General features: G+C 45.9%; 1 protein-coding gene across 4 annotated transcripts in view; it reads right to left on the bottom strand.

Annotated features, from left to right (window-relative positions):
* Nucleotides 1-425: 425 nt before the first annotated feature.
* tnksa (tankyrase, TRF1-interacting ankyrin-related ADP-ribose polymerase a) overlaps nucleotides 426-16,639 on the bottom strand; it is a 154,332-nt gene continuing 138,118 nt past the window's right edge. For 3 of the 4 annotated variants that reach the window (XM_021622898.2, XM_021622899.2, XM_021622901.2), the window contains 13 exons: nucleotides 16,061-16,226; nucleotides 14,250-14,469; nucleotides 12,163-12,272; nucleotides 9,623-9,811; nucleotides 8,377-8,629; nucleotides 8,109-8,188; nucleotides 3,642-3,762; nucleotides 3,236-3,333; nucleotides 3,013-3,087; nucleotides 2,753-2,858; nucleotides 2,429-2,615; nucleotides 2,062-2,218; nucleotides 426-1,543 (listed from right to left, as the gene is read on the bottom strand). In XM_021622898.2, the coding sequence (XP_021478573.2) occupies nucleotides 1,457-1,543; nucleotides 2,062-2,218; nucleotides 2,429-2,615; nucleotides 2,753-2,858; nucleotides 3,013-3,087; nucleotides 3,236-3,333; nucleotides 3,642-3,762; nucleotides 8,109-8,188; nucleotides 8,377-8,629; nucleotides 9,623-9,811; nucleotides 12,163-12,272; nucleotides 14,250-14,469; nucleotides 16,061-16,226 (1,849 nt within the window). In that variant the 3' untranslated portion in view covers nucleotides 426-1,456. Of the gene's footprint in view, nucleotides 1,544-2,061; nucleotides 2,219-2,428; nucleotides 2,616-2,752; nucleotides 2,859-3,012; nucleotides 3,088-3,235; nucleotides 3,334-3,641; nucleotides 3,763-6,766; nucleotides 7,051-8,108; nucleotides 8,189-8,376; nucleotides 8,630-9,622; nucleotides 9,812-12,162; nucleotides 12,273-14,249; nucleotides 14,470-16,060; nucleotides 16,227-16,639 lie in introns of those variants that run through there. The other variant, XM_036937109.1, reaches the window with a different exon arrangement.

The raw sequence follows: 16,639 nt of genomic DNA, 5'->3' as shown, positions 1-16,639 counted from the left end.
CAAGAGAGGGAACCCCTAATGGTCCCAGAGAGGGAACCCCTAATGGTCCCAGAGAGGGAACCCCTAATGGTCCCAGAGAGAGGGAACCCCTAATGGTCCCAGAGAGGGAACCCCTAATGGTCCCAGAGGGAACCCCTAATGGTCCCAGAGAGGGAACCCCTAATGGTCCCAGAGAGGGAACCCCTAATGGTCCCAGAGAGGGAACCCCTAATGGTCCCAGAGAGGGAACCCCTAATGGTCCCAGAGAGGGAACCCCTAATGGTCCCAGAGAGAGGGAACCCCTAATGGTCCCAGAGAGGGAACCCCTAATGGTCCCAGAGAGAGGGAACCCCTAATGGTCCCAGAGAGGGAACCCCTAATGGTCCCAGAGAGGGAACCCCTAATGGTCCCAGAGAGGGAACCCCTAATGGTCCCAGAGAGGGAACCCCTAATGGTCCCAGAGAGGGAACCCCTAATGGTCCCAGAGAGGGAACCCCTAATGGTCCCAGAGAGGGATATCTTATATCATCTCAACTTTAAAAAAACAAAGGGTTCAAAAACCTCCAGGTCTGGTCCCATTATACATCATCTTTTAAAACAATAAAGTAAAACAATCATGGAAATATCACAATAAAATAATACAGAGCTAATAGGATAAATGAAGTGTAATGTTTGATGAGCTAAAGAAATGATATTTGTGTGCTGGAACGGAAAGGGAGAGGTTATTGGTTGTTTTCAGTCACGCATGATCTGGGTCTGGGGTCTGTGTACCGCATCTTCCCTTGCCATGCTTGATGAAGAAACAGGGCTGGGATTGAGGCTGGTATACTGCATACTAGTACATCCACCCTGATTTCTACCTACATATCCATCTGAGTGATAGGTACAGTAGAGGAGTCTCAGCCATGCTTCACTGGGGAAGCTATCATTCAGGTAAAGGCAGACTGGCAAGAGTCCTTATCTCTGAGCCTTACCGCTAACCAATGAGCTTTGAATCCCTTATTTCTAACCTTAATCACTAACCAATGAGCTTTGAGTCCCCATCTCTAACCTAACCTGAACTTTATCCGCTTGGTTCTCTCTATTTGGCCGTAACCAGTGTCAACAATCGCCAGGGGCAACCATGAGCGAGAGACCCGGGAGCATGAGCTCTGAGACAGGCGACAACATTAGACAATTCCCAGTGAAGGCAACATTTTCAAGTAAACACTAAAGAAGGACGAAGGAAAAAATAAAAACAAAACATTTGGGAAAATAAATGGTAGTGGTTATGAGGAACCGGTCATTTATAGTGAGTGAAATAGAACAAAAAACTAGTGGAGGAAAGACATCCTTCCAGGGGTGTAGAGTTCATTTAAGGGGCTGAGGTTCATCCCGGCTCAGCCCAGAATGTGTGAAGTTGTGATTTGGGTAACAGTCTCTGTGATTCGTTCTCTCCCAGCAAAGGTGGGGGTGTGTTAGTCTGGTTGAGTCTGGATTAGGTCTTCTGTTCTGCTCCGGCTGTGGGGGAGGGTGTGCTCTCTGGTTTCAGGATCTGATATGTGATGAGGTACTCTGGGTACGCCTGAGGAATACAGTGGGACAGGACAGACGAGTCATTGTCATGGGTCTGTTTGTGGTGGGTGTGTGTGCGCGCGTCTGCAGGCTTCGCATCCGAAACAGCTTGGAACAGTTTGTGCATATATTATGACGACATTTTGAGACGTTTGTGTTAGTTTTGGTCTTTGGCAAGGGTTTTTCCAGCTGTTCGTGCACACAACATTTTTCTTGAGGCAAGCCGAAGTCTACGCCCCTTCGTCAGTGATTGGTCAACAGTATGGATTCTTCAATTAAGTATTTGTCATTCAACGAGCGACGAATCAATTTCACCCACATTTTTTTACTTGAGAAATACTGCACCATCTTAGATGTAAAATTGCATGAATTAGATCTCCTTGACAAAAACAACAATTAATGACAGACTTCTTGAGTTATTTTAGATATATTCTGACTATTCTGTTCTACAGCATCTCAATATGGACAAAGTTGTTTTGCTGGCTAAGCGCCAGCTGAACTGAAGCATGCTGAGGCCTTTAGACTGACCTGTTCTCCTCTGTAGATGACATATTCTGCGTACGCCAGTCCGTTGACGCTGGGCCGGCCGATTACTGAGTGGTGTCCAGGGGGGGCGTGGGCCATCTTCATGGCACTGAACTGGAGGAAGGACTTGCCCAGGGTCACTCTGCAGAACAACATCTGCCTGCAACACACAACAACCCAACACACACACACACCTGTAATAAACAACCTAATAACACACATCAGAATACTACACGCAGCTTGAATTCATTCATAACACACACATCAGAACACCACATACAACGGCTTGCAATACACAACGTCACCACACAGATTATAACACCAGCATACATCACACATATTATTTCTGAACGTCTGGAGTGAGTCTGACCTGTGGCAGAGGTAGCAGGAACGGTCTTTGTGAGTGGGGCAGCCTGTGCCCCCTCCTATCCCGTACACGTACTGGTTACTCTTGGAGGAGTTCTCTGCAAAATAGATGCCCGCTCCGAACATGCCTCCGATGTAGGCATGCCGCTCGTCAAAGCCCTTATGGATGATAGCGTTGATGAATGGAGAACCTGACAGAGGAGAGGAAGAGAAGGGGAAAATCGATGTCAAAATCAACTCTCATTCAGCATAGATGTTACAACAGAGAACCCACTGCGTTTCTTCACCAGAATTGACAGGTAAGACTGCAGAGGTACTGCTATCTTACCGTGGAAGAGCATGCGTTCGTTGTGATGGTTGTGGTTTTCATCAGCGATCTCTTTCTGTCTGTGTGAGTATCTCTCCCTCAACTTCTTATTCACCACCTTCTGGATCTACAGACAGACAGACCACACACAGTCAAACTCATTCACAGATACAGAGACAACAGAATGACCTATATACTAAAATCTTTCACAGAGTGGTGTTTGTTGTGGACAAAAAAGGGATTTTGGGAGGTTGTCTCCTCTCCAGGTGGCTATGACTCACCTTTAGAATGTTGTACCTGCTGAAGACCCCACCTGCGTTGCCCCCGTCCCGGTGCTCTCGGATCGTACTTTGCAACTGCAAGCAGATACACACAGCTAGGGTCAGAAAGAGGAGAGTACTGCACAGGGCACCTACATCAGTCTGAAGACAAAGATCTACTGGCCCCATCAGTGGATCAACATTGTTTCCATTGTAGAAACAGATAATGATGTAGAGTACATACTTCCTCTTCTACAGACTGGAACTCCTTATCGTCCGTGGCCAGGTCTATGAGCACCGTACCCTGACTGGCACAGTGGAACGTCAGGTACGGATTAGCACCTGGAGCAGAGAGACAATAACACAATAACAACAAATGAGAAACCACGGTAACAGCGCTAACAGGCGATGTTCTATAAGTAGGAGGTTGTGCTGAGAGACATCAGGTATGAGTTAGCAGCAGTGTCATCTGTTGTTTCATAAGCGGTTAAACAGTCCTCCTGAAAAACATTCAAATCTCTTCAGCCAGTGTGGCCAATAAGGCAGTTTAATAAGAAATTGCTTAAATAATAAATCAATAAGGAATAAGATGAATGGAATATGGATGTGATCCAGCATGCAGAATCTTGGCTGAGCTCGGGCTCTCTGACCTTGCTGTCCTCTCAGGAGTCTCTCCACGCCTTTGACGAGTTTGTGGCGGTGACCGTAGGCGTTGATCCCAATCTCCTTCAGCTCCTCGTGGCCCATATCAGCCAGGACATCCAGCGAAATCTACATGGAAACAGAGCACATTCAGCCAACCAGAGTAGGGGCAGAGGACAGCCTGCTCTAAACATAGCCAATCAGATTGAGGGAGGAGTCGGACTGTCTAAACACATCCAATCATAATATTATTAGAACCAAGGGACACTAACAGTGCAGAGAACACCAAGTCACCGTCTACTGCTAATGTGACATTTGGAATGACAAATCAGAACACTTAAAATTCCATTAAAAATGTATATTTTGGATTTATTTTTCAATTTAATTTCTCTCTCATCTCTAAATTGTAGTCGCTGGTAGGGTTGCACATTTTGGCTGAATATTCTGGGGTGGAAACTTTCCGAGGGAATTAACGGGAATATATGCAAATTAATATTAATACCATTTAAATGTCGATATTTCTTGCATTGGATATATTTACCATATCATATGGAGACAGAAACAAACATTGTACCTTATAATAAGTAGACACACTTACAAATGACTAAATCCTTCCAATAGAATTTTTAAAAACAATTTAGTTACGAATTGAACTCTAATTAAATGAGTTGACTCTTCACATGGGATGATTTCACTAAACAACAAAAGAAAGGGAATATTGAATGATCCCCAATGATCCATCGCATCATATGTAAAATGATCGTCTAGAAACTAAAGCTTTGGTTGTCTTCCTCTCAGGCTTCCATGTCTTCTCCCTGGGCCTCCTCAATGTCCACCTCTTGAACATCAGACTCTGAGGCCTCATCTTCACTGTCACTTTCCAACTTTGTTGAGGATGACTCATTGTCAGACTCAAAAAGCCTCAAATTTGCCCGGATGGCCACCAATTTTTCAACCTTTGTATTGGTCAGCCTGTTGCGTGCTTTGGTGTGCGTGTTCCCAAACAAGGACCAGTTGTGCTCTGACACGGCTGATGTTGGTGGGATTTGGAGGATGATGGAGGCAACAGGGGAAAGTCCCTTCCAGCAGGTGGCTGATGAGATATGTTGGCACGACTGCCATATTGCATCTCCATCCCAAAGCCCTTGCTTGGAAGTGTACTTCGCCAGACTGCCAAGAACCTTGCCCCCATCCAGGCCAAAGTGGCGAGACACAGTAGTGATGACACCATAGGCCTTGTTGATCTCTGCACCAGACAGGATGCTCTTGCCAGCATACTTGGGGTCCAACATGTACCCTGGGGCGTGTATGGGCTTCAGGCAGAAGTCTTCACGCTTTTTGACGTATTTCAGAACTGTAGTTTCCTCTGCTTGGAGCAACAGTGAAGTGGGCAGGGAAGTATGTATTTATTATCTTACATCTGCAAGCAGAGTCTGAACATCAGACAGGATGGCATTGTCTCCCTCAATCCTTGCAATAGTTACTGCTATAGGTGTCAGGAGTTTCAGGCTGCTTACCACGCTCTCCCAAAATACATCATCCAGGAGGATCCTCTTGATGGGGCAGTCCATATCGGCAGACTGTGACATGGCCATTTCTTGGAGAGACCCCTTCCCCTTCAGGCGACTGTCAAACACGATGACAACACCACCCCAACGGGTGGGCAGTTTCAATGTGCTGCTCTTATTCTTCTCACTTTGCTTGGTGAGGTAGATTTCTTCTACAACTTGATGACCCTTTCATACCTAACCAATTCATTGGCTCTCTTGTAGAGTGTATCCATTGTTTCAGTGCCATGATGTCCTTGGGGAGCAGATTCAATGCATGAGCAGCACAGCCAATGGGTGTGATGTGAGGGTAGGACTCCTCCACTTTAGACCAAGCAGCCTTCATGTTCACAGCATTGTCTGTCACCAGTGCAAATACCTTCTGTGGTCCAAGGTCATTGATGACTGCTTTCAGTTATTCTGCAATGTAGAGACCGGTGTGTCTGTTGTCCCTTGTGTCTGTGCTCTTGTAGAATACTGATTGAGGGGTGGAGATGTAGTTAATTATTCCTTGCCCACAAACATTGGACCACCCATCAGAGATGATTGCAATACATTCTGCTTTCTCTATGATTTGCTTGACCTTCACTTGAAATCTGCATCCAGCAAATGAGTAGATAATAAATGTCTGTTTGGAGGGGTGTATGCTGGGTGAAGAAAATTCAGAAATCTCTTCCAATACACATTGCCTGTGAGCATCAGAGGTAAACCAGTTGCATACACAGCTCGAGCAAGACATTCATCAGAATTTCTCTGACTACGTTCCTCCATTCAGTCAAAAAAAAACTTCTGATTCCAGGAGGACCATGAGCTGTTGCTATTGATAAGGTGTCTGATTCATCATTTTCACCTAGAACAGAAGAAGAGGGACTTTTGTCAGGTTGCTTGTTGTGAGCGCTGAGGGAACTTTATGCACTTGCATCTTTGTTGCATTCTTCACATATGATTTGGCACCGTATTTGCAAATGTACACAGCTTTTCCTTCTCCATTAGCTGCAGTGAAATGTCTCCACACATCAGACAGTGCCCGTGGCATTTTCCTGTAAAGATTAGAAACATTTAAAAAACAAATAGAATTCCATGTTCAGATAAATAGTTAAGCAGTTCGATTAAACATCTCCTTTATAAGATGCATGTTTTAAAATTAAACACGCATGGAAACAGGTGAATTAACATTCCTCAGTTAGCAGGTTCAAGCAAGCTAAACCCCACATGGTAGCAGAAACTAACTAGCCGAAATTGTTAACAAGTTAGAAATTATTTAAACACACTTTGTTATAGGCTACTATTTAACAAAAAAAACATTATCATATAAAATATATTCACCCCACCCATTATTGCAATCAAAACTTACTAGAAAGCATGTAGTCCTTCGCTCAGACAGTGTAGTAGTGTCGGCTCAATAGCATCTCATTAGTGCGCAAAATTTTGAGAATCAGCTGTAGATGTGATGGAAGAGTGCACTGCACATGTGATGGAAGAATGCACTGTGCATGCAGAGGGTTGCAATTCCATTGAATTGGGGATAGTTTAACCAAAATATGCCACAAGACCTAGAATTGCCTTATGTGTATCCCACAAAAAAGGTTCACTGTTATAAGCTATCCTTTTTGATGAATTTAAGCAAAATTCCCAAAATTCACGTCCTTAACTTCCCATGGAAAATTTCCGGAAAAATTCTGGAAATTTACCGGAAAGTTTCCAACCCTTGTCGCTGGGGCCCTTCTTCTATCCCTTTTTGCAGCCTACCATGACCCATTGTACCAAGACATGAGTCAGGTTCAGAGCGCTCCCTCTCTCTCGGCCACCCTCAGTCATCCGGCCAGTGCAGTGAGTTGTTTAAAATCTCTCCACCCACTGAGGGGATAAACTTAGCATGTGGAGGAGAAGAAGATGGGGAGAAGAGAGGGATTTAAATGGGTGACTCACTACTAAACTGCATGTTCACTGATCAACAACACTGGAGAATCCTTTTTCACAGCAGCATGCATCATCATCATCATCATCATCATCATCATCATCATCCAGCCCACACACAAACACAAACCTTCAGATATGGACAAATAAACAAACGCTCACACAATCGCATATAGAGAGTATAACGTTGAGACTGTATGCTGTATGTAGAGGCCGTGGTGTGAGTGTGGGGTGTGTTAGTGACTGTGTATGGAGGACCCTTGATTTTTTTATTCACTGAGCAAATATCCCCTGAATTATCTCTCTCTCACAAACCCAAAGAGCCTCATCCTTGGCTATCTCAAAGAGCCTCAAACTATTGACCCGGTCTAAACAATCAGGAAAAGAAACCTGTCTGATTTTTTCTCTCCAGACCTCCTCCCTCTGCTCCCCACTGTAGGGATTCATCTGCTCATGTATGTGAAAATGAAAGCCCTCTCCGTCCCAGCATCCCTACTGTGTCCCCAGCCTGTTTTCACCTGGCATGGAACTCCACACACTCTCAACGCTCTGCGTGGAACCCAACATTCCCCCTAAAACCAATCAGCAGTGGGATGAAGAGGTCAGCCTAAACTATCCTGCTGGAGACAAGGAGATACAGGGCACTTGGAGCTGCTGCAGGTACATGCAGAGAGGGGAGGGAGGGAGGAAGGGAAAGGAAGAGCAGGTGATAGAGAAGAGTGGGGGCAGTCTACTCTACAGGATGAGGGTAATTTCAGTGTCTGGCCATGCAGCATGGTAAAGTCTGAAATGATCTGTTTCTATGGATGAGGCAGGCAGTCAATACTACTGACTGACTGTGGAAAGCTCCAGTAAAAAGACCAGCTGTAGACAGAGAAGCATGGATGACAGGTAGATTGAGAGTTGAGCTTTTTAGGTTTGTGGCGTGAGTGACAAGAGGTGTATGATTGGGCAGCAGTAAACATGAAAGTGATTGGCTCGTACAGGGACCACAAGGATACGTGCATTTACCTGTTCCCTCTGGAAGATGTCACGCAGGTGCTCCAACCCCAAGCTCTTCAGGAACTGGCTGATGTTCATGTCTACAACAGCTGTTGAATGAAACACAAAACAGACAAGACTGCTGAAATACCGTGAGACAAATCAGGCTAACTGTTTCTCATATGTATAAGAGTCATTTTAATCATTGTTGATGTCAAAGAAAAATGTCCATCCTTGGCTTGACAAAGTTGTATAATATTATAATATACTGTATATAAAAGTCGGAGGGTTTACGTACTCTCTTTGTCCTTCCTGTCGGAGCCGGTGGCTCCATCTGCAGGTCCAGTGGCTCCAGCCACAGTGAGCTCGCTGAGGGACCCGGCCAGGTTGTCTATGCTGCTCGCTGCAGACAAGCAGGAGGGCGTGGAGGCTGGAGAGATGACGGCTGTACTGACCACTGAGGCGCTGACCACCGTGGCCTGAGGCTTGAAGCAGCTGGGCAGGGCGTCTGGAGGCATGGCATCTATCAGCAGTGCTCTGATGTCATCAGCCTGAGACAAGAGGAGACAAGAAACAGACACAATGTAATGAGGATTCTATAGTAAAGATATTCATTGATTTACACAGTAATCCATATACAGGGCATTCGGAATGTTTTCAGACCCCTTCACTCTTTCCACATTTTGTTACATTACAGCCTTATTCCAAAATGGATGAAATACATTTTTCCCCTCAATCTACACACAATACCCCATAATGACAAAGCGAAAAGAGGTTTTAAAAAAAACAAAAATACCTTATTTGCATAAGTATTAAGACCCTTAGCTATGAGACTCGAAATTGAACTCAGGTGCATCCTGTTTCAATTGATCATCCTTGAGATGTTTCTACAACTTGATTAGAGTCCACCTGTGGTAAATTGATTGGACATGATTTGGAAAGGCACACACCTGTCTATATAAGGTCCCACTGTTGACAGTGCATGTCAGAGAAAAAAACCAAGCCATGAGGTCGAAGGAATTGTCCGTAGAGCCCCGAGACAGGATTGTGTCGAGGCACAGGTCTGGGGAAGGGTACCAAAAAATGTCTGCATCATTGAAGGTCCCCAAGAACCCAGTGGCCTCCATCATTCTTAAATGGAAGAAGTTTGGAACCACCAAGACTTCCTAGAGCTTCAGAGTTATTCTGTGGAGATGTATTGAGTAAAGGGTCTGAATATGTATGTTTCTGCTTTGTCATTATGGGGTACTGTGTGTAGATTGATTCATGTTTTTTTTAAAAAACATTTTAGAATAAGGCTGTAATGTAATAAAAAGTGAAGGGGTTTGAATATTTTCCGAATGCACTGTAGCTCATTAATCAGAAGGAAGGTCAATGGCCGAAGTTTCTGATAATCAGAACATGGTTCAAATCAGTGAGGACGTCATAACAAGCTACGGTTGTGTATTACAGTATTACATGGCAGAGTGAGGTCATTCCCTGAGGTAATTACAAATGTGTGTGTGTGCATATCTGTGTGTGTGTATATCCGTGTGTGTGTATACCGTAGCCAGGTCCAGTGGCGCCTGTCCCTCCTGGTTCTTCATGCTAGGGTCAGCTCCGTGGGCCAGTAGCAGAGCACATAGCTGGGTCCGGCCTTTCTGAGCCGCCTCGTGGAGCGGGGTGAAGGCCCACTTATCAGTAGCGTTCACACACGTGTTGTACTTGATCAGGAGAGCAGCTATATCCACATGCTGAGGGAGAAACAGGAACATGCTAGGCTAAATCTGAATGTATGAATGAAAAATTTGTCATTCAATGAACTAAAGAGTGAATCAGTTAAATCCATGACTCATCATATTATCATAGAATCATAGAATTTACACATCCCTCCATATCAACCCTCCATATCAACCCTCCATATCATCCATCATTCTGATAACTATAGTGCATTTTGTTTCTACAGAAAGCGCCGATGCGTTTTAAGATCGCAGCAATATGCTGTGCTCTGACTCACTCTCAGGAGTCACAATTCACTGAGCTAGCCGGCTGGACGTGGCCCACTTAGCCGGCTGGACGTGGCCCACTCAGCCGGCTGGATGTGGCCCACTCAGCCGGCTGGATGTGGCCCACTCAGCTGGCTGGACGTGGCCCACTCAGCCGGCTAGCCAGACTGGCCTCTGTGCTCCGCACTCCTCCAACACACTATGTTGTAATGAGCTGAGCCCAATGACATTCATCACCACTCACAGTGACCCTACGGAATACAGATGGTAAGGCTCAGTCAAGGTCAGCCAAGACCTCCCAGCCGACCAACGGGCCTTAAGAGCACACTGGCACACAGGCAGTCAAAGCAGCACATTGGCCGATACTTGGGCTGAAGCAGCAGCAAGAGGAGGAGGAGCAGGAACCATGCCAAGGGGCAGCAGGGTGGGCGCTGGACTGAACCCAGGACTGTTATGTAAGCAGCAGCCTGCTCTGAGATTCCTGTTTGGGACTAATCATGCACCCAGGGGCCACACACTACTGCTGGACTAAACAATGGCATAAACAAAACAAACAGCCATTCCTGCTGCTTATTAGCTTAACAAATGGCCCAGTTTCCCATCTGTGTTGTCTCTATGGTCAGAACTGTCCCTGAGATTGTGTTTCATTTATGTTGGGAGAGGGTTTGATTGGGAGAGTTTGGTTGGGTTGGGAGAGAGTTTGGTTGGGTTGGGAGAGAGTTTGGTTGGGTTGGGAGAGAGTTTGGTTGGGTTGGGAGAGAGTTTGGTTAGGTAAGGAGATAGTTTGGTTGTGGTCGGGTTGGGAGAGGGCTTGGTCGGGTTGGGAGAGGGCTTTGTCGGGTTGGGAGAGGGCTTGGTTGGGTTGGGAGAGGGCTTGGTCGGGTTGGGAGAGGGCTTGGTTAGGTTGGGAGAGGGTTTGGTTGGGAGAGGGCTTGGTTGGGTTGGGAGAGGTTTTGGTCGGGAGAGGGTTTGGTCGGGTTTGGTCGGGTTGGGAGAGGGTTTGGTTGGGTTGGGAGAGGGTTTGGTTGGGTTGGGAGAGGGTTTGGTCGGGTTGGGAGAGGGTTTGGTCGGGTTGGGAGAGGGTTTGGTCGGGTTGGGAGAGGGTTTGGTCGGGTTGGGAGAGGGTTTGGTCGGGTTGGGAGAGGGTTTGGTTGGGTTGGGAGAGGGTTTGGTTAGGTTGGGAGAGGGTTTGGTTAGGTTGGGAGAGGGTTTGGTTAGGTTGGGAGAAGGTTTGGTTAGGTTGGGGCAGCAGGGTGGGCGCTGGACTGAACCCAGGACTGTTATGTCAGCAGCAGCAAGAGGAGGAGGAGCAGGTTGGGTTAGGTTGGGAGAGGGTTTGGTTAGGTTGGGAGAGGGTTTGGTTAGGTTGGGAGAGGGCTTGGTTAGGTTGGGAGAGGGTTTGGTTAGGTTGGGAGAGGGCTTGGTTAGGTTGGGAGAGGGTTTGGTTAGGTTGGGAGAGGGCTTGGTTAGGTTGGGAGAGGGCTTGGTTAGGTTGGGAGAGGGCTTGGTTAGGTTGGGAGAGGGCTTGGTTAGGTTGGGAGAGGGCTTGGTTAGGTTGGGAGAGGGCTTGGTGAGGTTGGGAGAGGGTTTGGTTAGGTTGGGAGAGGGCTTGGTTAGGTTGGGAGAAGGCTTGGTTGTGGCTTGAACAGTTACTTGGCCTATTTGATTTACTGTAGACTAGATAGTGTTTACTGTCAGTGCTGCTGTGCTCCGTCTCTCTCAACTCCTTTGTGACCACTCAGTATCATCTCCATATCAGCCAGTGTTTCCACTAAGTCTCCCTCACTAGGAGACGCCAGGGTTCCTTACAAAATCAACTATGAAACGTAGTGTTACATGAAAACTTTATGAGCTCCTTCAGCCTTGGAGGGACCTCTACATCACACCATTTACACACACGCCACAATGCCTCACACTCAGGAACACAACAAATTGTGTTTGTCATAAGGAGGAAGCACAGAGAGGCTATGTGGGGGAACAGGAGTAGAGAGGAGCTCTGATTGGCTCAGTAAACTATTCTGGCGTTAGAAATAATAAATAATAAATACTTGTTGGGCTCCATGGGATGGAGAAGAGAGGGAGGACGTGAGTTTACTCACCCCATAAGAGGCAGCATTGTGGAGGGGGATGAGACCCCCCTTGTCCTGGGCGTTGACATCAGCTCCATGCTCCAGCAGGTATTCTGCTACCTCCAGGTTATTGTAGCCAGCTGGTGGGGGTGGAAGCAAACACACAATGGGTTAATATAGCGTGGACCATTTGGCTGGTGTTCCATCTCAATCCCTCTCTGCCTCTTTCTCCCTCTTTTCTTTTCACTATTCTTTCAAGGTCTTAAACAAGCTCAGCTTCATAGAGTGACCCTATGCCACTGCAGTAATTTATTGTGTAAGACATTGAGCAGAAATAGAGACAAAAATACAGTTCTGCTGTTGTGTGTTGAGGCCTCTGGACAGTGAGCACACTGCTATTCTACTCTCTTCTCCACCCTGAGCCCCTCAGGTCCCCTCTGCCCCTCTCGGGTCCTCTCTGCCCCCCTCTGCACCGCTCCCCTCTGCACCGTTCCTCTCTGCCCCTCTCCACCCCCCTCCTCCACATTACTCCACTGCTTCTCTCCCCTCCAGGACTTAGTCTAATCAACATTATTGACCTCAGGTCTCCCCACTGGAAGCCCGAGGTAGAGGGAGCAGGGGAATCTATCAAATAGCGCACCTGTAACTTTGTACAGTACTAGTGCAATTTAGCTTGTGTGTTTCTTGTTTGAAGTGCAATAGTGCAATAATCATGTTCTCTTCTTTATAAGTGTGTTATTCTATTTGTGTATTTGTGTGATATAGGATTTGTGCAATTTAGTTGTATTTGTGTTTTCTGTTAGCAATAGGGTAATAGTGTAATCATTTGATTCTCTTTTTTATTTGTATTTACATACTACAATTTGTTTCTATTGGTCTTTGTTACTTCTTTTTGATATTTATGAGTCATATTTTTGTATTCATATTTATAGAGTTTTAAATGTTCTGATTATTTATGTGTTGTTCCAAATGTCTGGATAAAAAAGAGAGTTTGTGCAGGGAGCCATACAAGCAGGAACCACCACTGAGTCACCATACATCCCATCTTCATTTCTCCTGTGCTGTCTGAAGGTTAACTGTGAAAACAAGCTGTGGTAGAAATTGAGTGGCGCAGCGGTCTAAGGCACTGCTAGAGGCGTCACTACAGACCCGAGTTTGATCCCGGACTGTATCACAACCGGCCGTGATCGGGAGTCCCATAGGGCAGCTCACAATTGGCCCAGCGTCGTCCAGGTTAGGGGAGGGTTTGGCCGGGGTAGGCAATCATTGTAAATAAGAATTTGTTTTTAACTGACTTGCCTAGTTAAATAAAGGTGAAATAAATAAATAAAAATAGATTGTGTGTGTGTGAGATGAGGGGAGTCTATGCTGCTCCTCTGCCACCTAGAGAGGTCATACTGTAGGGTGTCCATCCACTCTGCCCAGACTGGGTGAAAACGCTCTTTAGTGACGTACTTTCACATCTCATCCTTTGGTTATAAAAAACATTTTACCAAGACAAATATGATCGTTCAGGTTCTGAATCGTTCCGTAGGGTCTTTCTCTACCATATTATTAACATTATATCTAAAAAGGTGGATTTTGTAACCTAATACATCCCATAATATGCACTTAGTGCTGTTGACAGAGCACTGGCACTTTTTCTTTATATTGTAGTAGAACATGGTGTGGTGTGGGCTGTGTCAGGTCAGCTGTTGTACCAGGCTGGGGCTGTTCCCTATTCCCTACTGTGACTGTTAGTTCCTTTCACCCATCTGTTGTCCCCCCTCCAATGAGCCACAGCCTACCAGCTTCACACAGACACAGGGAGGGCAGACTGGCCCCACAGCCCGGCCATCTGGGCACACTGGGGGAGTCTACAATCACACCTAGCTTCAGCTTGTAAACACAGTGGGTCCATGAGATTACATTGGCAGACCTACTTCAGCCAGTTACTCAGGACACTGAGTGGTCTCTCTACATGGTAAGTCATTTAACAATTCATCAAATCTGGCCCTTTTGACAAGTATAACTGACACTGTTATTTGTTAACAGAACTTGATATTTAGAAACAGAAGTCAAACTGGGTGGGTCACGTCTGTATGTACCCCTGGCTATGTCTTGGTGACCAGTCTCACCTGCAAGGTGCAGGGGGGTGGAGTTGCGTCCCTGTGTGTCTCTACAGTTGATGTTCTCTGGGCTGCAGAGCTTCTGGACACGGGCCAGACACCCCTTCTTCGCAGCGTCCAGCAGGGCAGCGTCTCCTCTCAGCAGGTCCTGGATGTCTGTGTCCCCCTCCTTCACCATGTCCAGAGGAGTGTTTCCATCACGGTTCTTCTTGGTAGGGTCTGCCCCATGCTGAGGGAACCAGCAGAGGGGCTTGTCATGTATTGCTAAGGGACAGCAGTGAGTATATCTTCGATTGACATGAAACCTAGGAAATCTGTGCCTCTTGGCTGCTGCAGTGAATATGGGCTGGTGAACACATGGTTGCTGGTTTCTTGAATGCCAAAGTGAGAAACAGAGGGAGACGGGTTGAGAAAGCGTGTGATAAGAACTTCTGAAATAACTCAGAATCTAAAAAAAAGTAATTTATTCAGCAGGGTTATTCTTGTGATGTGCATCCAGTTTAATGGAACACTAACTATGAGGTGGGAAGTTAGATGCTCCAGCAGCTCTTAGCATTTTTATATGCTAATGCAATCAAAAATAACTCCTCAGTTTACAGCCAGATACACATGTTTCACATATTTTCTAAGACATAAACTGGCCCTGCTTAACGCCGATGAGAAGGAACACATTACACATCCTGCTCTCTCCCCCTTCTCTCTCTCTCTCCAGTGATCAAATCATGACCGGAGGTGTAGTGAAAATAAGCCATAAAACACAAGTGTTTTTCCTGTCTATTATTCAGCCGTAATAAACAGTCTTTAACTACCAATGGGCATCAGCATGTGATAAAATTAAATGACTAAACTGTTATGACTTTCTACAATACCTCTCTGTAAAAGGTATTTAAGGAGAGAGAGAAACCCAAACCTTCCAAAACAAAGTCATCACCTACAGAGAGATGAACCTGGAGAACTGCCCCTTAAGCATGCTGGTCCTGGGGCTCTGTTCACAAGCACAGACCCCACAGAGCCCCAGGACAGCAACACAATTAGACCCAACCAAATCATGACAAAACAAAAAGATAGCATTCTAGTTTGCTGTAGTTATTTGGCCCTAAACAGAGAGTACACAGTGGCAGAATACCTGACCACTGTGACTGACCCAAACTTAAGGAACGCTTTGACTATGTACAGACTCAGTGAGCTTAGCCTTGCTATTGAGAAAGTCCATTGTAGGCAGACCTGGCTCTCAAGAGAAGACAGGCTATGTGCACACTGCCTACAAAATGAGGTGGAAACTGAGCTGCACTTCCTAACCTCCTGCCCAATGTATGACCATATTAGAGACACATATTTCCCTCAGATTACACAGACCCATAAAGAATTTGAAAACAAACCCAATTTTGATAAACTCTCATATCTATTGGGTGAAATACCACAGTGTGCCATCACAGCAGCAAGATTTGTGACCTGTTGTCACAAGAAAAGGGCAACCAGTGAAGTGAATTGATGTTTATATATTTTCCCTTTGGTACTTTAACTATTTGCACATAATGCCATTGGAAATGTCTTTATTCTTATGGAACTTTTGTGAGTGCAATGTTATCTGTTAATTTGTATTGTTGATTATCTACTTCACTTGCTTTGGAAATGTTAACTTATGTTTCCCATGCCAATAAAGCCCTCAAAAAAAATGAGAGACAGAGAGACACAGACGCAGAGAGACCGAGAGAGAGACAGAGACAGGGGTTGAGAACGCGTGATAGCCTCCAGAGATATTTTGAATGACAAACTCTGTTGTAGAGTCCCACAGGCCTGAGTTCAGTTGTGTACAGTACCTTGAGGAGCAGCTTGCAGATCTCGTATTTGCCCTTGGCTGCAGCCTCGTGGAGAGGAGTGAACTTCCACAGGTCTGCCACGTTCACCGACGCCCCATGTCTCACCAGCAACTCAGCTACCTCATAGTGACCATAAGAACAGGCGTTGTGCAGGGGCACCAGACCTCTGTAGAGAGAGACAGAGAAAGAGATGGATTGAAAGAGACGGAGAGAGAGATACATCAATGGAGAGAGAGATGGAGACAGATGGGGAGACAAAATCAGAAGGGGGAGAGAGAGAGAGAGAGAGAGTCAGAAGGGGAGAGAGAGAGAGAGAGAGGTTCATTATTGCAATAATGGAGCTGGTCAACAATCGCCCGGAGGTGATCGCTGAGAACCCAATGAGTCACGCCATTTTATAGTTACATGCTCCTGAATACGTGACAAACAACAGATGTGTGGAACGGGTCAAAAGGTCAGGATTTGTATTAAATAAATGAATAATTCACATCAGATAGTATCTGCTGTGAAGACTGTTCTAATTGTATAGAAACCAGGGTTTAGCCCCCAAGACAAGGTTATTGTTATCAGCTATCCAGA

Source organism: Oncorhynchus mykiss, chromosome 12 (genome assembly GCF_013265735.2).
Source record: "Oncorhynchus mykiss isolate Arlee chromosome 12, USDA_OmykA_1.1, whole genome shotgun sequence".
NCBI lineage: Eukaryota > Metazoa > Chordata > Actinopteri > Salmoniformes > Salmonidae > Oncorhynchus > Oncorhynchus mykiss.
Note: the sequence above shows the minus strand (reverse complement) of the source record. Positions and strands in the feature narration are given on the sequence as shown.